This window comes from Siniperca chuatsi, linkage group LG10 (assembly GCF_020085105.1).
Source record: "Siniperca chuatsi isolate FFG_IHB_CAS linkage group LG10, ASM2008510v1, whole genome shotgun sequence".
Lineage (NCBI taxonomy): Eukaryota > Metazoa > Chordata > Actinopteri > Centrarchiformes > Sinipercidae > Siniperca > Siniperca chuatsi.
The window spans coordinates 2384808-2408183 of record NC_058051.1 but is presented as its reverse complement, the minus strand read 5'-3'; the positions used below and the strand labels follow the sequence as shown (position 1 = coordinate 2408183).

The 23376-nt window shown below is 40.7% G+C and overlaps 2 protein-coding genes and 1 long non-coding RNA gene across 5 annotated transcripts in view; 2 read left to right on the top strand and 1 right to left on the bottom strand.

Moving 5' to 3' along the window:
- The window catches only part of plagl2 (pleiomorphic adenoma gene-like 2), a 42143-nt gene extending 35379 nt beyond the window's left edge, over nt 1-6764 (bottom strand). Inside the window, exon 1 of one of the 2 annotated variants that reach the window (XM_044211044.1) lies at nt 6514-6764. The gene's annotated coding sequence lies outside the window, so the exon portion shown is untranslated. Of the gene's footprint in view, nt 1-6120; nt 6464-6513 lie in introns of those variants that run through there. The other variant, XM_044211045.1, reaches the window with a different exon arrangement.
- Nucleotides 6765-8454: 1690 nt separating this feature from the next.
- On the top strand, nt 8455-12129 carry LOC122882876. The gene is made up of 2 exons (XR_006379478.1): nt 8455-8664; nt 10310-12129. It is a non-coding gene; the product is annotated as an uncharacterized LOC122882876 (long non-coding RNA).
- A 4678-nt stretch (nt 12130-16807) lies between these two features.
- pofut1 (protein O-fucosyltransferase 1) lies at nt 16808-23296 on the top strand. Of its 2 annotated transcripts, none has more exons than XM_044210774.1 (7): nt 16808-17012; nt 17622-17743; nt 18966-19148; nt 19884-19996; nt 20219-20411; nt 21492-21734; nt 22159-23296. In XM_044210774.1, exons 2-7 carry the CDS (start codon nt 17675-17677, stop codon nt 22351-22353), a joined length of 996 nt encoding a protein of 331 aa, XP_044066709.1. In that variant the 5' UTR covers nt 16808-17012; nt 17622-17674; the 3' UTR covers nt 22354-23296. The 2 variants fall into 2 exon arrangements, with proteins under 2 accessions (XP_044066709.1, XP_044066708.1); XM_044210773.1 differs by lacking the exon at nt 16808-17012 and adding an exon at nt 17019-17180.
- The last annotated feature ends 80 nt before the right edge of the window (nt 23297-23376 follow it).

Genomic DNA, 23376 nt, shown 5'->3' with positions numbered 1-23376 from the left:
AAAACCGAAAACACAAGGGCAAAAATGTGAGGAATGGATCAGTGTGTGTCTCTGCTCTAACGTAAGCTGCATATGTTAGCATCTTTGGCTAACTATCTTACTACCTAAAATAGCAAACCCAGCTTTGCTTCCCAAGCCAAAGAGTATTTCATACAAAATTATTTTGTGGGGTTACAGGTTACGTATGAACAGTTAGTATTTCCCCACTGTGTCAAAGCCGGCCTAGGATGTCAGAGTTTAAAGTTACTGGTTCTGTCCTGTTCTTTATTAGATTTCGGAAAGTTTGCACTGCAGGAACCCCAGCTAAACTCATTACCCGAGATAGAGTTACTTTTGTCAAACACATTAGTTATCCTCATCCTAAGAGCTTTTTCTCTCATGTTCACGTTAACAGTGAAAATCTAACTCCTGTCTGCTCGTCCAAATATGTAAGGTGAGCACCTAAATTCTTTATCACACTTGCTCTACGCAGCTATACAACAACAATGCTGTCTTCTGCATGGATCGTGAACTGCCGAAGACGCAGACTTTTGGCCTGGGACGTGCAGCTTTAGCCTCAGTCTTTTAGCACATTACTAATTATGTTGCCGTCAGGTGGATATTTCGTTGTGTCGTTTTAAACCAACCGACTCAACCGACTCACGGAGCAATGTTAGCTTAATTAGCTATCTAGCTACACATCTTCCATTGATAGTTGCCATTTCAGCCGGCAAATCAATGGTGACCGACTAGAAACGAGAAGTCTGCTTTTGTCTACCACAGTCTAAAACAAAAATAGTGGACTGCATATGTGCCGTGCGAGACTGGACCGCTTGACAGTCGTAGCATCAGCATCTAAAGGGGGACGGGGCTTCGTGAATGCTCACCTGAGATTGTTCTGTCAACTTCTGTATCCAGGGTCAAGTCTCAGAAAAAATATTCAACATCTACAATTAAATGACAGCTGGGCAAACTCTTGATGATGAGGATCATGTGAAATAATAAAAAGCTCCAAAAGAGCTACTGAATGGATCTTGCGGTGAGACTGTTTTGTCAATTGCTGAGGTATATTACCGAGGATCAGCAGGCTGAGGTGTACACTGCACGTTTGCAACACATGTAATTAAATCCACCAAATGACCTTTGTGACAAGACATCCCCTCTGCCACCCTGTCTTCTCACCTCACCACACTCAGCGCAATAAAATATCACCAAATTTGCAAATCTTTTTGGCACTTTTACTGAAAGTCATTTCTGTTTCCTACATGTGTTTATTTCCAGCAGTCCCTGCATGACTTAATCTGCAATGGATCATCTTTGAAACAAACTGGCTTTCCTCTATTCCCAAGTCAGTCAGAGCCTAAGGTTAAGTACAAGTCTATCAATGTCTGAGAGACGACCCCCTAAACCAACGCTGTGTTTACTGCAGAGAGAGAAAAGCCTATTAATAAATCTGTTGCAGACAGCCTGGCGGAAGTGGCCTGGGGGCTGTAATCTTAGTATGGGAGCGAAGGATGGATGAAGGGTAAAACAGAGAGGGATGGATGGACACAGTGCGTGAGGGAAAAGGGGGATGAAGAAAGAGAGAAGAAAAGAGAAGACAGAAAGAAATTAAGATACATGGAAATGGAGAAAGGAGGGAGTAGGGGAGGGAGGGTAAAGGGGGAGAGGAAAGAGAGTGTGTGTGTGTGTGTGTGTTGTGTGGTGTAAACCATGGGTGCTGGTTGATGGATGGATCTAGGTTCTGAAAAGCCACAGCTGCCCCGCTCTTCCTAGAAAAAGATCCACAAGGAAAAGTGGCAGTATGTGGTTCAAGCATCTAGCATCCTCTTACTATTTCTGACCGGCATACTGCAGGACCCGTCAGAATGTGCGCTGGTCCAAAAAGCCTCTGCGAGAGTGTGAGTAAAAGACAGCATGTGTGCCTGTATTATTAACTTTGTGCCTATGCATAATAAAAATGAAAAAGTGAAGGTTCTTTTTTTTTTTACTTTAATTAGCCTTGTAAATATCTGTGTGTGTGTGTGTGTGTGTGTGTGTGTGTGTGTGTGTGTGTGTGTGTGTGTGCGAGTGTGTTTGTGTGTATGCTGCACTGCACATTCGTGTCTGTTTTCAATCATTCCACTACACAGCAAAGCATCATTCTTCTCTCTGTCACGGCTGCCAACTAAATGTAGTAAATGTATAGAGTGCTGTATTTACTATAAAGAAGGTAAAGAGTGATGTTTTGTGCATGTTTTTGCACCCAGCAGACTTTATCCCAAACATAAACCCTGTTCATATTATATGAAAGAGTGATATGAAAATAAGTGGACTTTATGAATCAGAACAGGGATCAACTTGCATGTAAAAGATGGAAACAAAAACTGTGTAGCCTTTAATGTCCCATCTTTAAGAAACTTTTGACACTGTGGCCATAAGCGGTAATTACGGGCTGACGGTTAATTTCAAAATGTTTCAGTAGCACAAGTAGAGAAGAAAAAAATCTTAACTCACCGCCCTCATACTAGGTTTCTACTGAGCCTTTAACCGCAACTGACAACTAAGCAAAATCCATCCAAATCCAGCCCCTGATGAATACCATGAGGTGCGGGTCAAAAGGCTAGTACTGTAGTAGTAGCTGTAGTAATCAATGAACTTTCCCTCACGGAAATAGTGTTGCGGTTCGATTACCTATAGCCCTACTGTATATATGGGAAAGACATATCACTTCTTGAGTAATGCAGCTTTTTGCACTCGGGTAACGCCCGTGAGATTCGGAAACATCCTCGCCACTCAGTTGAGCTGGATGCAACCTGAGCCGGGATTTTTATCTCTCTCTATTTCTTATTCTCTCTTTCTTCCTTGTCTATCTCTGCTTTTCCGACTTACTTCTCTCACACTCTTCCGCTCTTTCCATTCCCGGCATACAGTTCATGCAGCACCTCTCTCCTCCTCTCCAGCCGTCCCTCTCTCAAAGTGACCGGCAGCTACTGTGTGAAACCTCACATATCACAAAATCTTTCCCTGCTCGTCCACTGACACTGAACACACATGCATGTAAACACGTGTACATGCGACTACACAAAAAGTGCAAATACACAAACTGCACCGTATGCACACACACACACACACACACACACACACTTCTTCTGCGATGCCCTATATTGTGTTCCAGTTCTCAGGCTCTCAGCTTGCCCGTTTTTTTCTCCCGCTGTCCTGAGAAAATAACAAATAGTACAATCTTATTGCATCCCTTCAGCAAAAAACATCCATTCTAGCATGAACCCAGTGTCCCTTGTTCCCTCACCCATCTCCTTTGCACCCCCACCCACCCCATCCCATCCGTGCCTCTAGAAGGTGAAGAAGTACAAAGAAAGGGATCAGAGCTTTTCCGATTCTTCCCTGGTTATTAACTACCATTTGTCCCCTCAGAGGGCTGTCCCTCCCATTAACCCAACTGATGCTCTTTTCTCATGGAAATCAGCCTGCTGTTGTTGCTGCCGCCGCCGCCGTCTCTGCTGCCACTACCTCCACTGCCGCTGCCCGCAGAGGTGCAAGGAATTGTGGGGGATTTTCGGAGGAGAAGACCTCCCTCCAGCTCAAAGCAGCTCCCTCTCTCTCTCTCTCTCTCTCTCTCTCTCTCTCTCGCAAACACACAAGCTCACGCCATGAGTTCAGGCACACACACACACACACACACACACACACACACACACACACACGTGCACGCGTACATCTACCAACCCACAAACAGGCATGTGTGCGAGCTCTCACAGGCAAACACATTCACTCAATCACAAAGGCAAACATGAAACGTGCTGCCTCCAACCACAGGGGCATGGAAGTAATGTAAGGCAATGCACGGACGTAATGAGAAGAAGCTGGCTCAGTGGACCCGGCACAAAATACTTTGGAGAGCAGAGCAGCTAAGAATGCTCCGGCACCAGAATAACACGAATCATCAGGAGTTTATGACAAGAAAAAAAGATTTAGAGCTAGGAGCGACCCCTGACAGATAAAGAAAAACATTCTAACATTTTAAGTTTGCAAGCTTATTCCTGGACTGGTTAGCGCTTGCTTACAACTTTTTTGGTCAAGTGTTGCTGAATAACTCATATATTTATTGTTTAAGTTCTTTAATGGTATTTTTCACCACGGAAACCCGCGGATATGAATTAATGATCTGACCGTTCACAAAGTCACCTCTGATCTTTTAAAGTTTGATAGAATTATTATCATGTAAATTACACAAGCTGTCACTGCATCTAAAAACAGGTGCACCCGAACACCAACGCCCTCGCTTAGTGTAGCAAATGTTTCTCTGGAGGAAATGAAGTCTGCTAAAGCCCTAAAGCAGATCCATCGCTAACAGGGCTGTTAGAGTGGCAAACATCAACACATGGGTCTCAACTTGCAGGGCGACTGGCAGCAACAAAGGCATTGTCTCGTGACAAACTCACTTCCATTTCCTTATTATGTAGCTGGAGGCCTTGATGGGACGTGCTTGTCTCAGACCTGCTGCAGGGGTGATGTGGAGGGAAAAACCCACCTAAACTCACTTCACCAGACTTTATTGATCTGCAACTTTGACATGAATCTTTTTGAGGCAGTGACAAACTTGTAAGGCTTTTAGCAATGTATATATTCATGCATTTCATTAGTGTTGCAGCCATAATCATAAAAGCTGCCTTGAGGGTAATTTACCTCCTTTTTATTTACCACTAAATCACTGATTGCCTCTTTTTCTTCCCAAATCGTCAAGATAATTACAGTAAATCATTGTGTCTTTATAGAGCATGTATGTCATTTAAACTCGGCAGAGAACTTGATTTTATTTATATTCTGTACTTAATATCTCACACAATTATCTCCTAAAATTACTATTAAAGGAAAGACGAGTAATGTTGATGTTGGATGTCCTATTGCGGGACGGTATTTGTGCCGTGAGAAACCTATCAGGCCAGTGCGGGCGGAATCTAGAGCTGAAACAAACAGCCGATTAATCGATTAGTCAAGCGACAGGAAATCCATCGGCAGCTATTTTGAAAATCGATTCATTAAAGTCATTTTTCAAGCAAAAATACCAAACAATAGTTCTAGCTTGTCAGTTTTGAGGACTTGCTGTTTTTCTTTGTCATATGTGATAGTAAATCGATAATGTTGGGGTTTTTGGACAAAACAAAGCTGTTGGAAGACCTCATCTTGGCCTTCAGGAAATTGAAACAGCTTTGACATTTTACAGACTAACTGAGAAATCAACAAAAGAACTGGCAGATTAATCTCTAATGGAAATCCTCATTAGCTGGAATCTCCCTTGTTTGGCTGTGATCTACACACACGTGGAACTCCTGTACAACCACAGGATGTCGGCTTATAGCTTATAGCTTATTAATATCACAAAGTGCATTCTGAGTGCAAGCTCCGCGTTCAACTGGAAAATAAAAACAACAGAAATCTTGTAATAAATTATATAATGTTACTGCAGTGACAATAACAAACCCATCATAAATATCACAGTGAAAGCATGCACAAACAGCACAGTGCAACAGGCTCACTGTAAACTCAGAATCAGTCCTTATTGGAGCAGCTGTTTTTATTCTTATTGTCTGCTGCAGAATATTAGTTGGGCCTACTTTTTGTAACTTCAACAATAGGTTTTGTGTATTTCAACATGCTGACTGACAATAAAAGGTTTAAAAAGTAGAAGCCTGCGGCTAAGTCAGCTATCATTAACAAGTGCATAAACTGAACCCCCACATTTTGACCCCCAACCCCCCCGTTTTGGTAGGTTCTTGGTTATTTACCCGATTCCAAGAAAAAGCACACACACTCTCTCTCTCTCTCTCTCACACACACACACACACACACACACACGCAGGCAAGAGACACAAAACATCCGACCAGCGACAAACATGACATAACCCATGTAGATAACCAAGTGGAGGGGCCAGATATACAGTGTATAGTGAACGCCTGAATATCTGACACAAAACTCCCCATTTAAAGAATGTAGCCCATGATGCACACACAGAAAACAGCTTCCACATTACAGCAACTTTTCCTCTCCTAACACACACCACGGGACGTTCCCTCTATCTCCCTCTGCTCTGCAGTGGCATGCCACACTTGATAAGTGTTCGGAAATTGCTTAAAACTCACCAGATCGCCCAAAACTGGCAAAGAACACCAAACGTCAACAACGACGGGCTGCTGGACAAAGTGCGCCGTGTTTAACAGCCACACGGATTCGCATTTGCAGCATATTTATCGACCAAAAGAGCCCCGAGAGGCAGAGAAGGCGATCGCGTAATTAAAAATTAAATAGCCCGATCTTTCCACGCTGCCACAAAAGTAAGCAAAATTACGCAAAGTCCGATTGCGCGATAGTAACGACACATCCACAACAATTCAAGTGTCGCGCACGTCGATGTGTCAGTCAGCGTGAGTCGGGAGCTGATATAAAGCCCGTAAAGTTGTTTAAAAGGCACACATCAGGACGCGCAGCCACATTTTGAAGTCTTACTGAAAAAAAAAAACGAGGAGTTTACCCACCAAAAAGTTTCCAGCACCGCATTAGTCAATTTCACATGGAGCCCCGGTAACCTTCCATCCCGGACCGGACCACAAAAGCACCGTGGGAGAGCCCACGCCACCGCTCTTTCCTCCCCTCGAGCTGATGTTTTATTACTTTTCCCGATTTTTTTTTCAATAATTTTTCTATATTCGGGGCCTGAGAGTGTCTGGCTCCCCTCAGGCTGCAGCGGAGTTATGGGGCGGTAAGCATTGTGGGAGTGTGACGTCAGGCCACTTTCACAAACTTTTTTTTTTTTTTTTTTTTTTTTTTTTTTTTTTTTTTTTTTTCAACCAGGGACAGCTTACTGGTTTTTCAGCAGCCTGCAGCCAGTCCTCCCAGTCCCAAGCAGTTGATTCAGGGAATACTCCTGCAGGCTCTGGATTCAACTACTGAAAAAACATTTATATATTTGAATAAAAATAAAACTTGAAATCATAATTGTATTGCCTGTAACGGAGCCAAGGTTTGACACATGACGTATTAACATCTAATATTTGAATGCATTTCATATTGTTGCCTATAGTCAAAGTTTAACAGCATCATCTACTATTTGAAAACATTTTAATATAATTACTTTTGTGGCTTATTGCAGTTGTTACATATTAAAAAATATGTTTTTTAAATCGAATGGGACTATCTTTATCTGTTTTGTTTGTTTTATTGGGCTTTGCGTTGTCATCTGAAACCGAACAGGAATGAGTCATCACGTGATCCCACATTAGCTTCTACGTGAACAATGAATTTTCCTGTTATTAAATGTAGTTTATTTGTTTATTTTTTATAGCTTCTAACAGCCCATTTTGAATGAAACTGTATAAAAAGAAAAGTGTATTCACATCAGGAGTGAGTGGTTTCTAATGAATGAATCAACTTTACAGACTTTTTAAGAACGGAAAACACTCATAGCAACTATATATATATATATATATATATATATATATATATATATATATATATATATATATATATCTTTCATCACTATAATTGAATAGTGAGGGTTTCTTACATTTATTTGGGTTACGTTAAACTTGTTCTTGTGTTCATTAAACAACAAAAAAAAAAAGTTCTGAAGATAAAAATAAACAAAATGTCATTCGTTATAATTTTAAAAGACACGTCTTAATCACACAACATAGACCGCGTACTGGAATCATGCATTCTGCAATTTCATATTTCTATATTTTTTTTTTTTTCTGCCAAAGAGTCAACAAGTGACAACATGGAGGAAGAAAACACGCAGATTTTCAGCCCATCAGCAGGAATGTGGTCGCCCCGGGTCCCCACGTGTTAAAGGCCACCGGTGGTGCTGGTGGTGGTCCCGTTTCTCCCACCTTGTGTGTTTTTTTGGGGCGGTGGGGGGGTGAAAGAATTACTTCCAGGGCACATCAACTCGTTTCCTCATCACCCTAACCCCCCCCACCACCTCTTCCCAGCCCCTCCACAGGCTTCCAACAGCCCCACCGAGCCCGCAGGGTGAATGTGTTTGTGCAGGGAGAGTGAGTGTGGGGGGTGGGGGAGCAAGAGTCTTCAATAATGCTGCCTTCAAGTGCTGCCCGTCTGCTCATATTTTGTGTTTATAGAAAAAAATCCTTTTGTCTGTATCTAAGTAGCAAACTGTTGCAGATAACAGTTTAATGAATGCTAACAAAAGATGCATTTTTTTATGCCTGTTGGTTTATTTTACAAAGACTTGAAACATGATGTAGTCTGTGACCTACTTTATGTTGGAGTGCCGGTGCTCATTTTTGAATTAAATTATGAAGTAAACATGGTTAAAAAAGACTACTTTAGCTGCTGTCTGACCACTACATTAAAATGAAACTACAGCATCATAGAGAACTCCAGTTGTATTTATTCATATTTTGTTTGGTACTCAATCGTTCCCTCATAATCGCGACATTTCCGACCAAACATGAAAGCATCAAACGCCTTTTGGCGTGTTCAATACAGAGGAGCGGGGTGGAAAACGCCAGTTGTTCACGGGGAAATGCTTCCAAAACCACAATAGACTTACCTGTTGCTGCAGTGTGGGGGGAAAAACGTTTGTGGAAATGACAGGCAGGTTTTATTTTCAGAAGAGACAGTGGCGAAAGTACAGATGAAGGTGTGAAGACAGTCAACATGTCCAGGTATTATTTGGATCGTCCAGTGGTCCGACTTGAGGCGTAGTGTGAAGTCACAGTCCCGTTTAAATGCAAAATAACTGGGAGGAAAAAGAGGATCCAAAAGCACTTTGAAACTGTATTTAGTCGGGTGCTGGAGATGTTAAGGTATTTCAGCTACATTAAATCAGAACAGGTCCATGTTAAGACCAGGATGTTGTTTAGCTTTCGATTTGGCTTTAAAAAGTCGAGTAAGTTTTTGTCTTCAAGCAAACATTTATTTTTGAAAGCAGCCAGAGTGAAAGATTATAATAATTGAACATTTAAATGAGAGAGAAAAAAATAGGCAAATTAGGCAGGTTTCCCCCTTAGCCAGGTTTTCCTGAATTGTTTGCTTATAAATATTTGTTTTATAAAAATGTCATAAATAAAAAGAGATCGCTAAATCAGATTTGTACATGCATAGTAAACCCTAAAAGCAAATTCTTTAGGTTATGTATAATTCTTTATTCATTCATTATTAAACAATTAAAGAATTGTTAAGAATGAAATATTTAAATTAAGAAAGTTCAGATTAAATAATGGGCTTAGGTTAAAATGTTAAAATCATTTCAGTATGATGCTATTTTCAAAAAAGAATCCATCATTACACTATTCAAATAAATGACATCCAAATATGAGACTTTATACATTACATGAACAGGCTGTAAAACAGGAAAGACTCTCAAATATTTGATCAAATGCAATAATTTGCAATGCAATAATTTCATTGTATTTTGTTATAGAATTTAGGGTTCATCTTTTGTATACATATTGCACATAATTATTGGTAAATTCTCTCTCTTTTTTTATCCAATAATCTCTGAAAACTAAATATATTTAAACACTTACGGTTCTGACATTATAAACTAGCTGTAAAGCCAAGCAAATGAACAATTTTAAAGTGTCTAAATCTTACAAAACCCAAGACAACTGGTTATTTTTGCGTGTGGTAAATTAAGAAGTTTAGAGAATGTCAAAAGAAGCAGATGAAGGCAGTTGTCCGTTTTCTTCCACAGTAAATGGCCGTGTGGTTCAGGAGGTAACATCGCATAGATGTTGAACATGACATTTTTTTTTTATAAAACATTTGTATTGTTTATTGTATAAAACAGCATCTGGTCTGTTCAATCCAGACAGTAACAGCCCGGTACTGCATTATCACAGTGTCACCGATAGAGTTATACGAATGTAATACAAATGATCCGTGGTTATCAGGACGGCTTTAATGCTATGTTAAGAATGTAAAAATTAAGTTTCACTGGGAGATCCGCTCTCTTTAGATCGGCTGTAGTCCGATGCAGTCGTTTTGTGTGTTTTTCTCCTGCAGCTTTTCATGTGAGGATGCTGTAAAACAAACAGAAACTGGACAAGAATAGATGATAGAAGGCTGAAGATGGATGAGGAGAAGCGATTTCCCAGCATAAAGAGGGAGACTTCTTTCATTATGCTGTTGTTTGTTTATTTGGATTACAGTGTGGTTGGTGCGACCGCAGTCAGGTTGATTGCAGTTGCGTGGTGGTCTGCTATTTAGAGTTGTGGAGTGATTTTTAACTATCTTATGAAATGCCACATCATGCCGTGGCACTGACTTCCTCTGATTCCTCTCTGTCTGTCTCTCTCATCTGTCCAGACTGTCTAGGAAACCTCTCACATGAGCAGCCTCTCCCCTGCATGTCTCTGGCTACCACACACCTAATCAGTCCTGATTGGATGCACTGCAAGGGACGAGGAAGCCAGCCTTTCAGAAGTTTTGATGACACGACAGACGAAAGCGATGGGCTCCCTTAAATAAAGCCTTCATCAGGCACTGAGCAGAAACATCTGGGTCTGTTTAAAGCGTCCGTTTTACAGTAGTCAGATCTCCAACTGTTCCTCTAGTGTCATCCCAATTTACCTTAACACCCTTTACTTCACAGCTCTTGTTCTAACACAATCCGCTTTATAATCACACGCGCTCAAGCTTCCAAACAAATACACACACATGCATCTCTGCTCTCAGCCCCATCTACACAAACCTAAGAGAGCCAAAATCAGCATCAGTGAACACAATAGCAATTAGTGAGGGGGACAATTTGTTCACATCTGGAGTGTATTTCCTTGCCACCAGAGTGCCCAGCAATCTCTTCTTTCAGGGTCCTGGCGTGGTGGGAAATGACTATGTGTTTTTTACGTGTTTTGTTTAAAACAGATGGGCGGTTTACATTAGCGAAGATGGGCGATAAACAGCTTAGAAAGGATGAGGGAAACCACCGGGACACAAAGAGAGAGACACCGCCATCCCTTCCAGCTGCACAGACATGGCCCTGACGCCTGTTGTGGACATACATGATTTTCTCGCTCGGTTTCGTTTTGGCCAGCATTTCTTTAATTACAGTTGTGTAAAAATAGGTTATGTTATTCTAGTATGTTTTAATGAGCCTGGGTCTCAGGCTGAGAACAAATTTATCCTGTTTGGTTCATGGGCTGAAAAGGTTCAACAATCGTGGATTTAGACAGGACTGTGGGGTGTAATTATTTTATTTTTATTTTGTTTTTTGCTAATATTGGGCATAATTTAACCACAAATGTCCAGCGACACAGCACTGCCAACATCCAAGTTTTGAGAGGATTGATTAAAATACACCTCTCACGCCATAAGAATCAATGTGATTATTGCTGAATACACAAATGTTACACAACATGCAAATACCTGCTAAGATGATGTCGAGCCCAGTGGTGTTGCACTGAAAGATAGCTTGTGATTACATCCTGTGCATGTGATGTAACCTTTGAGCATCTGCTGCGAGATCAGTTCTGGGTAGCACAGAGTAAAAGGTCTGGAAGTCTATCTCAGCTGGGACTGACTTTTCGGTGATGAGGTGGGGTATCAGGTCGCAGACAGCCGGCACCAATGGTCTGCAGCAGGTTGATAAGGTAGATGGGTGGAACACAGAGTGTCCTGTCCAGCTACACAGCCACGTGACGAAGGCACGCCGCTGCCAGAGGAGGATCCTGGCTGAGAGGAAAACAGGCATTTTGTCAACAGAGTTTTGTTAGTATTGGCTAGTTTTCTTAACGCCTCTAAAGCTAAATAAATCTTAGGAGTCAAAATCTTTAGAATCAAAATGAATTAGTTACTTTTTTGTTAATTTTATGTTAGATTCAGTTGTTGTCCACATCACTAAGGCACGTCACAGGGGGAGGTGACATGAAAACTGAACATAAAAACAGGCATTTTGTCAACAGAGTAATCAAAATTAATCTTCACAGCCAAAATTACTTTTTTTTTTTAACCTATTTGTTAGTTTTATGTTAGATTCAGTTTGTGTCCACGTCACTAATAATGCTGCCACAGGAGGATCCTAGCTGAGAGAAAAACTAAAAACAGGCATTTTGTCAACAGAGTTTTGTTACTTTTGGCTAGCTTTTCTAACACCTCTAAATCTTAATAAAACCTTCCAGCTGAAATTAGTTTTTTGACTTTTCTGTGTCTGTTTATGTTAGATTCCTTGCTGAGAGGAAAACTAAAACTTAAAATAGGCATTTTGTCAACAGAGTAGTTTTCTCAACATCTCAAATACATTTTTAGAGCTGAAATCTTTAGCTCCAAAACAAGTTACTCTTTTATCAGTTTCATGTTAGATTGACTTCACTGCCCTTTATTTTGTTTTAAAGACCTATTTGGTGGGAAAACTGTAGTTTGGGTGGATTTAACATTAACCTAGTTATAAATATATTAGGTCTCTGCATGCCAAATCTGGGAAATTACACCACGCATGCTAGTCACAGCCTTCAGCTGAACTGAAAGCCAGGTTGTCAGTAACAACACAGAAAGGTCAACAGGAGGCGGGTTGTTTGAGGTTGACTACCTTATTTCCCTCTTCTGAAAGGCCACAGGCAAACTGTTAGGCCTGTTATTCTGCATCAGCAGCGAGTAAGAAAGAGGCAGAGGTTAAGACAGAGAGGGAGGAAGGGGGGAAACTTGAGTGACATATATTCATTTGTATATGTTATGAAAACGTCACCTTCTTCCTCTGCAGCTTCTCAGAGTAAAGTGTTATGTGTCTGAGGAACTTATAGATTCAAAAAGGGAAATGAGATTGTTAGAGCACAGGACAGTGAGTCAGAGGTATAAATATAAAACAAAATGTACAACCTCTTCCTATACATTAACAAATGTACTATTTGTTGATTAACGTGATACTTTACTACCATTACAAGCTCAGGCTCCTTATATGCAATACACATATATATTGGATATACATATCCAATAAAAATGGGAAGTATTTAGTAAAGTAAGGTGTACATTTTATGTTCCATTTGGTTGTCGTGATACATGACATTTGTTCACCTGAAGGAACTCTCTTTATCTGTCTTTCTCTCATATTCAGGCTGTGAGTTGTGGTTCTTTGCATTGTTATCATTGCTGTCATCTCTAACAATGAAAAACAGTTTGTGTTCAAGGGATGGGGGAGGAGCAGACACAGAGAGCGACACAGGAAAAGAGGGAGAGAACAGCCAGCTGTCGAGCATCAGAGAAAAGGAAAAAAAGAGAGTGATTGAATACAAAGAGAGAATATGTTAGACTGGGTCGGCTGAACTGGAGGATGTGGAGGGATTAAGTATCCTTCAAAGCAAAGGCCCGAGCAGAAAACATCTCAGACTGCTCATTGTGAAGAACTGGCAAAAAAAAAAAAAAAAAAAGCCATGGGTTTTGGTTTAAAAACAGAAAAATATAAATTTCCACAGGCTTTATTAAGCACCCTATTTACTTTTTTTGGTGTTTTGGCTGCATGTGTTATTTGTTAGATGATGATAATCTATCATTGCCCATTGAATTGCATACATTCAGTTGTCCTTGGAGCAATAATGAACAACAAATTGTATGCAGATCATATCAGCTGTATCTCTCAGCCTCTCAACAGCAGGTAATGATCTCTTTAATGTGACATATTTAAGCAATTATCAGTCAATTCAGTCAAACAAGGCAGGCTGGCAGAGAGTCCACAGATTTAAATGACAGTAACAAAGGTTCGAGGCCGCACCCAGGCCACATGTTGCCATGCGGCACGCTGGGTTTGGGCATGTTGAGCACACATGTGAACATCTAATGAAGAACCTCTAATGACAGAGCTCTGGGAACGCTGCTCCTCATTTCATCTGAGTCTTTATCATTGGACATAGCACTGATTGGCTCCATCTGATTTCCACCAGGGAATCCAGGGCAAAGCAGGAAGGTCTAATGCCATTTTTTCCCCCCTTTGCAGTGTGAACTTTGTATGGCCGCTTTGTTCGTCGGTGTGCAGGAATGATCAGAAGAGAATAAGCAGACAATAAGATATTTAGCTGAATCAGTGATTGTGTTTTACTTGCTGTAAAGCTGTGATTTGCTTCCAAACTTTAAATATGTTGGCAACATGTGCTGACACTCATCATTATTCATTTTTAAAGAGTGCAAGTTAGTTTAACATTTCAAGTGAATGCTGTTCCTGTAACATCAGATTCATCTATTAGTTTCAGCCGATGTTTGGGCGGCACATTTTTTTAGGCTTTGAGCTGTCAAGTCCACTGAATGAGTATTAATGTATATACAGTGCTTTCAATGCTTTAATTAAATGCTTTCAGATGTCTCAATTGTCAGGAACGCTAACAACTGGAAAAGTACAGTTTTTCTTCTGTCCAGTTGCTGAAGTTAAATTGACACCTTATGTCGGGAAAAAAAAACTGACGCGTGTTCTCACATCCTCATTTTGCAAGAGCTGTGTCAAGTTTTCAACGGTTCATGTCTCAGTTTGGATTGAAACTTCACACACTTCACACAGACAAAATTACTCACATGATGCTCTTAGGGTTTTATAAGATTGTATTTACTAGTGGCTTTCTAATGACCTTATTGTTTTGTATTTTTAATTTCCTACATAGTATCACTCTTGCATGTTCAGAACTTTGCTGCAATGTTGCTGCATGGTATCCCTGTATTGTATGATTATTACAGTTATTTTGTTTATGGTTATCTACAGCAGAGCAAGGGAAAGCTTCGAGACTGGTATGTATGTACTGGTGTAAATCTAGTTTCTGAATTAGCTTCTTACTCAGAGCAACGGAGTCCCACATGAACACACATTTTTCAGGCAAAGTTAGAGCAGTTTTGGTTATTTCAATTTTATTGTGTAGGCTGTTTGTGTTTTTCTCTGTGCTCTCGCTAGTTTAAAGTGGACGAGGCTCAGTAAGAAAAAGGTGATGTCACACATTTCTGTACAACAAACAGAATATAGCAATATTTTAATAAAGAATTTGATGACTGTTGCTTATATCTGCATTGTTCCAGACCTCTGAATCGCAGCCCACATCTTAGATTTGCTCAGTAATTCAGATAGATCAGGCGTTGGGCCCACTGACGGCTGTTTCCCTCTGGTTTGAGAAACAATTGACCAATCAGAGCTCAGTAGGCAGGATAGCTAGCTAGCAGCGTAGCCACACCAATGAAAAATGGTAACAAGCACGGATGAGATCGACTACAAGTTAATAACACGAACACGAACAAAGTGAATATCAGGCTATGCTCATGTTGCCAGACTGCTGTCAATCAAATCTGACCAAACCACACCCACACAGTCGAGTTTTTGAATGTTAATTAAATAAGTGTTAAATAATCCAAGGAGTCCAAACTTTAACTTTCATTGTTGCTTATTTGGTGACTAATATTCAGAGAAAAACTTGAAACTTGAAACCAAGTTTTCAGGGGCTTTAAAGACCGTTCTGTTTCTATTAGAGCCTATACTTAGATAAAAAGAGCCTGACAAGCACGGTCATGCCTTCAGGAAGTGAGTCCAGTAATTCTTCTGCAGTTGTAGGGGAGACCGGGGGGGCGATTGTAACAATTTTTGGTTTTGATGTAATTTCTCAAAAATCTCTTGAACTATTTGTATACAGTTTTTATGTGGGTAACTTGTATCTGTGTTCTACTTGTTAACAGCCATCAAATGTTTTTACAAGCAATGTCACAATATTGATTGAAACACTAGAAGTCAAATGTAACAACTCACATAATACATTCATATAAATACCAAGGACCACAATAAACTCCCAAGAATATAGATGTAATTAAAACAATTTAATATCAGTTTAACAATGAATTCCAGTTTAATTAAAACAATATACTTAATCATATAATTATACAAATTCAAAACAATTTCTAACGAAAAGCTTTGACAAGAAGTTTGTCCATTGGCAGGCAGAGAGGGATCGCCACAGAGCACGTGCAGAGCTTCATGGTTGGTGCAATCTGAGCTGTTACAAAACGCCCCTTGTTTAAAATGTGTAAAAATGAAATGGCTCCAACCAGGTTTTGAATCTCAGTTTCAATACTACTGAGTTTCAATACTAGGCTATTATTACGAACCAAAAATAATAGTTGAAAAATATGTTGATTTCAGCCAATATGGCAGTGACTCATAGTCTTTGAAGAGTCTGAAAGCATGAGAAATTGGCAGGAATTCAGCCACGGTCCTCAGACTGAGAGGGAAAGACCCTTACTAAAGACCACTAGAATATGTCACAAAATATATAATAACTAGAGTATACATAGATGTTTAAACTGAACACAAAGCACTTTTTAAAATTATTAGGAAAAAAATAATCTGTTTTGATGTCGTTACTAAGCTGGACACCATTCTGATGGTGTCGGGACAATTGTCCCCGACCATACCGCCCATGACACAAGCTACCCTGCTGGCTAGAAACAACAAAGCTAACGTTTAACAAAGATATCAACAGATTTGAATTCATAGACATTAAAGGTTAAGACAGTATGAGGAAAATACCGTAGATGAAAAGAAATGACTTTCATACCTCAAAAATGAGTCTTGGCAGAAAGACTTTGACAAGTATGAGACATCAGGGCAGGCAGAGAGGGATCATCATAGACCATGTGAGTAATGAGTTTCACGCTCTGTCTCATTTCTGATTGGTGCAGTTTGAGATGTTACAATTGCCCCAGGTCTCCCCTACTGTTTCTATGTACTGAATAACAAACACTGTGACATGAGGAGGGAGACACTTGGATGCATTACAGTAAGAGGGAGTAGGAGCAGAAAGCTGAACAAACAAGGTGAATCCGTAATAATAAGTAGACCAAAGTCCTTTTTAGCGCTCTGGGTTAATTGATACGATATTTAATGTTTTAACCAGGGATGCAATGAAGCATATCTTACACATGCCACACTCACGTGACTTGTACCACCTCCGCTACAGTAGGTGGAAGTAGAGTTTTTGGTGCGCCATTGAAACCAAAAGAAGAAGAAGAAGAAGAAGAAGAAGAAGAAGAAGAAGAAGAAGAAGCAGTCGAAAAGCAGGTGCATTCTGGGATATGAAATGAAGCACAATGGCAGTTAAACAGCGAACATATCATGCTTTTACAGTGACATGCTTACTTTCATCAATTCTACTCCAAACTTGTCGGACTTTTGCCGAAGAATTGAAGTGGGATGAGAATGGCTACGTTTTGTACTGCCCGTGCATGGGTAATTCATTCTTTGTAGCTGATACTTTTGCATTGTGTTGTTTGGAAAGAACAGAGCTAGCGAATCCAAAACTTCACCACCCATTCATAAGTTGAGAGTGGCGTTTTATATCGACAGAGGTACATATCGCCTTGATATGGACCCAGACCTATGTGAAACTCTGCTGGGAGCCATTCTGCAGCTCGACCACCAGAGAGGATGCGACAGGAGCTAGCTAGCAGCTAACTGAGTGAAGTTTAGGACAAACTGAAGTGCAATAATAACTCGCTCCAGCTGTTGTTCCACTGTGTTAGCAAATCACTCATTAAATATAGTGCATGATATATGGAAGTACCCCGCATTTCCCTCCAGTCACTCAAGTTTCCATGTTCCTGTCATGAGAAGGAGTATAAAGTTTACTGTTAAAAATGGGAGTGTAAAGTGCCCAATGTTATTGTTCAGGTCGCTTTGGAAACCAGGCAGACCACTTCCTGGGATCTCTGGGCTTTGCAAAGATGTTGAACCGAACCCTGGCAGTCCCTCCCTGGATAGTGTACCGCCACCACACACCCCCTTACACCAATGTGAGTACAGTCAGTGAGGTATGAGCAACTGTCACCGACAACCTGTCACTGACTGCAATCACACACATGGGATTATTTGTAATGTAGATAGATCCAGTACTTTCTTAATCCCAAAGGGAAACTACAGTGTTACAGCAGCCACGTCACACAAATCACAAAAACAACATGAGGTAGGTAAGAAACAAATACAATAAAAATATAAATGAAATAGAATAAAATAAAAAACTGAAAATAGAGACTATAGGTAGGACCGTATTATAATATGTATTGAATTTATACTGGATTAGGTTAGATTCAACTTTATTGTCACTGCACAGAGTACAAGTACTGAGACAATGAAATGTATATGAGTGCATGTCAAGTAGACATTGCTAAAAGCTGTACAGTAAGGTGCGGGATTGTTCTTGGGCATTAAACAGAATTAACTGTATATTTAATGCATGTATAATGTGCGAATAGTTTATGCTGTCTACATTGGGGGTCTGAAAAGTGCAAAAGAAAAACAGACAGTATTGGAAAAATTGTAATATAATAGATGTCATGAATGAATGAAATAAATATATAAGTCCAGGTGACCCTCTATTTGGGGACAGTGGGCTCTTTATAGAAAGTGATGGCAGCTGGCAGGAATAACTTCCTGTTCCATGTAATGACTTGTTCTGATACTGGAATCATTTAAGTTATCAATATTTGCCTTATCAATAGTCCCGTTGACCTGTCATAACAGGAAAAACACAGGTGTAAAAAAATAACATCAATGAGCCATGCCAGTGAGCCTGCATGCACAGTACTATGGCCCTGGAACTGATAAACCTAAATTGAATGCAGCCATTGCTAATGTTATTAATTCCACCTGCAGCTTTCCTGCTATGACCTGTCAAAATGTCTGCTGTGAAAAAAGCCTGTATGGGTGCTGTATATAGGACTGGGTCAAGGCTTCTGAAGTTGTCTGCCACTCCTCCATACCCTTAAACTTCTCCCGCCTTGAATAACCTTTTGTATAATAACCTATCTTCAGTAGGAACCAATGGGCTTGCGGCTCAGAGACACAGACAGCGTAGGGAGGTCGGGAAGTATTATGAGGCGGACTATCACATTGTTGGGTCTGGTCTTTTCATGAGATTTGTTGACAATAACAAAAATGTAGAATTATCACCATTCTTATCCTTTAATCCTGAATTGGAAAGTGCTGTTTTATTAAAGTATTTTCTTTTCTATTCAGGCCCATGTTCCCTACAGTGAGTTCTTCCAGCTGGAGGCCTTGTCTGCCTACCATCGTGTGGTCAGTTTGGAGGACTTCATGGAGAAGCTGGCTCCCAAATACTGGCCCTTAGGACAGAGGAAAGCCTACTGCTTTGAGACTGCTGCACAGCGGAGTGCAGACAAGAAGTCCTGCCCTATGAAGGTGAGTGTCCAGTGGAGTAGATTATTCGACCGATGAGTGTCAACGAGCTACAACAAATTATGTTTATCTGATGACATTGGTTGGTGCTTTCAGGTAGTCGACTAATGTATCATTTCTCTTTCCTGAAAGATTTGAAATAGTAAGTAAAGCTGAAAGTAAAGAAGCATAAAATGAGCTTTATTTGAAAGCAGTAGAGACTTAAGTACTCCTGCATTATTCAGCCTCCTTGTCAATAAATGATGGTGATTGCGAGTGGAAAGAACTTTACCAACTAATAATCAGCGTAGTTTGCACAAAAATATGGAAATCCAGATGTGCCATGACAGTAAATCAGACAGCGACATGGTGGCTAAATACGTACTGGCTGACCTCTGGAGGAGGACAAGTTTAGACAAATGTCAGAGTCTCCCCTGGCACATAGTAGACATTTGATAAGGACATACACGACACCAATATCTAAAGCACTTTAAATAATTATACAAGCACTTTTTTACTTAGCACTTTGTATATTTTGACTGTATCTACGTTCATATTTATGTACTTAACTGTTTTGCATTGTACATTTTAAATTTGTTAAAAATCAATAAAGATTTTTGAGGGAAAAAAAGAGAGGGTGATGGTGAAATGCTGCCCTCTGGTGGCCCATAGACCACCAATTATGAACCACAAACTCATAATTATGACGCTACTGTTTCATTGTTCTGACGTGGACGGCTGGTTCTGATTCACTTTCAGGATGGAAACCCATTTGGTCCGTTCTGGGAATACGTCGGTGTGGAATTTGACAAGTCTGTCTTGTTTGGTGGAATTTCTTTTAGTGCCTACCACCAACCTCAGTGGATGAAGAAGTGAGTACATGTTTGTGCAGCCTCACTGTGCCGAAGACACACTTAGGATTAAGAAAGATGACATAAAACATAAAAAATACCTTGTGTTCATGAGGAACATTGCTAGCCTTAAACATAATGATTGACTGACTGCTAAGGTTTCCATTTTCCATTGATTGGGTAGTGCCTCCTCTGAAGCTGTTAACAGGCAGATTCTCCTCATGCTTCCCATGTTTGGAATAGGTTCCCTCCCTCTGAGCACCCAGTCCTGGCACTGCCTGGGGCTCCTGCCCAGTTCCCAGTGACAGAGGAGCATGTGGGCCTGCAGCGCTACATGGTGTGGTCAGACAAGATGGTAAAGGAGGGGGAAGAACACATCGCTACCTTGCTGACCAGGCCGTACGTTAGCATTCACCTGAGGATTGGTATTGACTGGGTGAGATGCTTCACAACGTTTGAGCTACGGTTTGGACACCTATGGGTTGTCTCTCTTTCTGTTTTTAATTTTCTCATTCACTCATATGCTCACATACAGACAATCACATATCTGTTCACACATAGATATCATAGACATCACATTTCTGTTTCCACCAGGAAACGAAATCAGCTCAGGCACTCAGTTCACGCCTGCATACCTGCGTTTTATCAAACAACATGGTTTTCTACAAATCCTACCAGTTGTTTAGCGATATCTACTTCTAATGCTTCTAATTTTACAGCTTCCAATGTGAAGCATGCATTATGTTATTGTGAAAATAACACCAGTCCTCTCAAAGTTTATGAAAATGTCATTTGTGGTTTGGATGTGTATGCTATTATACTATTGCACATACATTCAGTGCCTAAATAAAAGTAGATATTTTAGAGGATAAGGCGGGTGGTACACTGTATTTTTTCTTATTGTCAACAAATACCATAAAAAACAACAACAATATGTTAGTCCATCTCTCAGCTCCAAGCCCATTGGTTCCTACTGAACACTCAGATCTTTAAAAACACCTCACAAATATATAGTTTCATTATTTTTCAATGACTCAGTAATTTGCTAAAACAGATGGCCACTAGTTTTTAATCAAACGTTACTCAAAAAGGAGGAAATAGTGCATTTGTCAGGGACTATTTTCAGCAGCGGATTAATCCACGTGTGGTGCTGTAGTGAGTGTTTGGGGCAGCAGGACGGTGTGTGTGGGACTGAGTCAGAATAAACTACAGTGTGTGTGTTCATGGCGATGAAGGAACATGTCATCCAGGGCAACAGTGCGGCTCACTGATGTGTTTTAATAGATTTTGTGGAGCAGTGAGCTCTGTGGCTCAGAGGAAGAAGATATAGGTTAATATAGAATATCACCAGATTTATCCTTTAAGTCACAGTTCAGATCCATGGTAGATTTTCGGGGACATTTGCACTTTCACAGTTTGTGGGAATGTACAGTGTAGTACTAGGTTGCTTCTCATCCCCTTCCTCGTCTAGTCACATCAAAATCTTTTTTTAAATTTTTTTTATCCACGCTTACAGCAAAATGCCTGCAAAATGCTGAAGAGTGGCGATGCAGGGCCTCACTTCATGGCCTCTCCTCAGTGTGTTGGCTACAACCACCAGACAGCCTTGCCTCTCACCATGAACATGTGCCTTCCTGACCTGGCAGAGATCCGCAGGGCTGTCAAGCTGTGGGTGAAGAAGACCTCGGCCCGCTCTGTCTACATCGCCACTGACTCAGAATCCCACAGTAGGGATATTGAAAAGCTCTTCAAAGGCAAGGTGGGTTTGTAAAGCTTCTGTAATGCACTCACAGGCATGTCATGAGTAGCTTCTGCTTTAAATGTGGCCCCTTTTGTTTCTGTCATGTGTGACCTTAAATGTAATCTGAACTGACTAGCTACATTTTGACTGTAGCCCAATTTGGAAAACAGGTTTTTGTCACAGTTAGCAAATTCTTTACAGAGTTTACAGACGCACTTTAATGGTAAACATGTCTTAACCCACAGTCAGAATCCAGCCCTTCATGTATACTGTACATGGAGTTTGTCTCATATGGAAGTTTTGCTGGCCAGGAACAAGTGTTTTTCACACTGGGCATTTTTAGAATTGTCAGGAATTGAGAAATACTCTCACTTGATTACTGTTACAATATTGTATTTTCCCCACCGGATTGTTTATTTGTGCATTTCATTCTGTTTTTCAGGTGAACGTGGTGAGTCTTCAGCCAGACTCGGCCCAAATGGACCTATACATCTTAGGCCGAGCTGACCACTTCATCGGCAACTGCGTCTCCTCCTTTTCTGCCTTTGTGAAGAGAGAACGGGACGTCCATGGCCTTCCATCCTCCTATTTTGGCATGGACAAGCCTGGGAAATCAAATCACAAAGAAGAACTCTGAGCACAAGGTTCACACGGTCGTCCTCTGGGCGCTAATGCTGGATGACTGTCATGTGGAGGCGAGAGAGCATGTGGAAGGCAGAGAATATTTATATGTGACGTGATGGTTCACAGTGTGTGAAGGCCGGTCCAATTTTAGAATGGGTTTTAATCTGTGAGAAAGGAGGGCTTATAAGGGCTTATAAGATAGGATGTAGCAGGTCAGTAGTGTAATGCCTGAAATATTATGACACGGACATCCCTGCTACCAAGAAACACTGTATTTTTGTCTGTTCCTTGCTTGAAAATTCAGTATTTGTATGTCCTCTCAAGATTGCCTTTGTTCACTATACTTAAGCCAGTTTTCCTTTCCATCAAGGAAACACAGCCCCTAGCATTTCCTTTAGCTACTGCCATATTGTTTTGCAAACCCGAAATGTTAGAGGGACCTCTGGTGACCTCAGTGAACCCTGGAGACTGACTGCAGTGTCAGCGATCATGTTCTCCCTCTCTCTCTCTTGCCCCCTTCCTCTTCTCTTTCTCTCCCTACCTTTCCATCCCTCCACGTCTTTCCAGCTTGCTCTTTCCTTTTCTCTCTGCCCTCCATTCCAAGGAGAGCACAGTAACTGATCCTCCTGTACATACTAATTATAGTGAGGAAAAAGGAGACAGTCTTTCCACCTCTCAATTTACTAGGACCAAAAGCTGATGAAATGTATAGAACCCTTTACTGAATGTTATGGGGACAGTATTATCATTCAGTGAATGTGAACAGATGTTTCAGGGATGTTTTGGGGAGAGAAAAGAGTTGATTTGCACTGGGTGAATTGATTAAATGCAAGTGGGGATGTGTGGAAAGCTAATGTGTCCCTTTGTGTGAAAGCAGTGAATGCAATGGTTTTATAGTGAAATGTTTTCTATTATGTTTTTCACCAATAAAGTGATGCACACTAATTTTTAAAGAACCAACAGCCTCAGTCTGTTTAACCCCCCCTTACTGGAAGCTTAGCTGTGAGTACAGTTGAATCAGCTGATATACTAAGCT

Excerpts from the sequence above, each read along its gene's own strand:
- pofut1 (XM_044210773.1), top strand. The coding sequence starts at position 17,042 with ATGGCAGTTAAACAGCGAACATATCATGCTTTTACAGTGACATGCTTA. Across the intron at positions 17,744-18,965 it reads ACACACCCCCTTACACCAAT|GCCCATGTTCCCTACAGTGA; the intron begins GTGAGTACAGTC and ends TTTTCTATTCAG. Across the intron at positions 21,735-22,158 it reads AAAAGCTCTTCAAAGGCAAG|GTGAACGTGGTGAGTCTTCA; the intron begins GTGGGTTTGTAA and ends TCTGTTTTTCAG.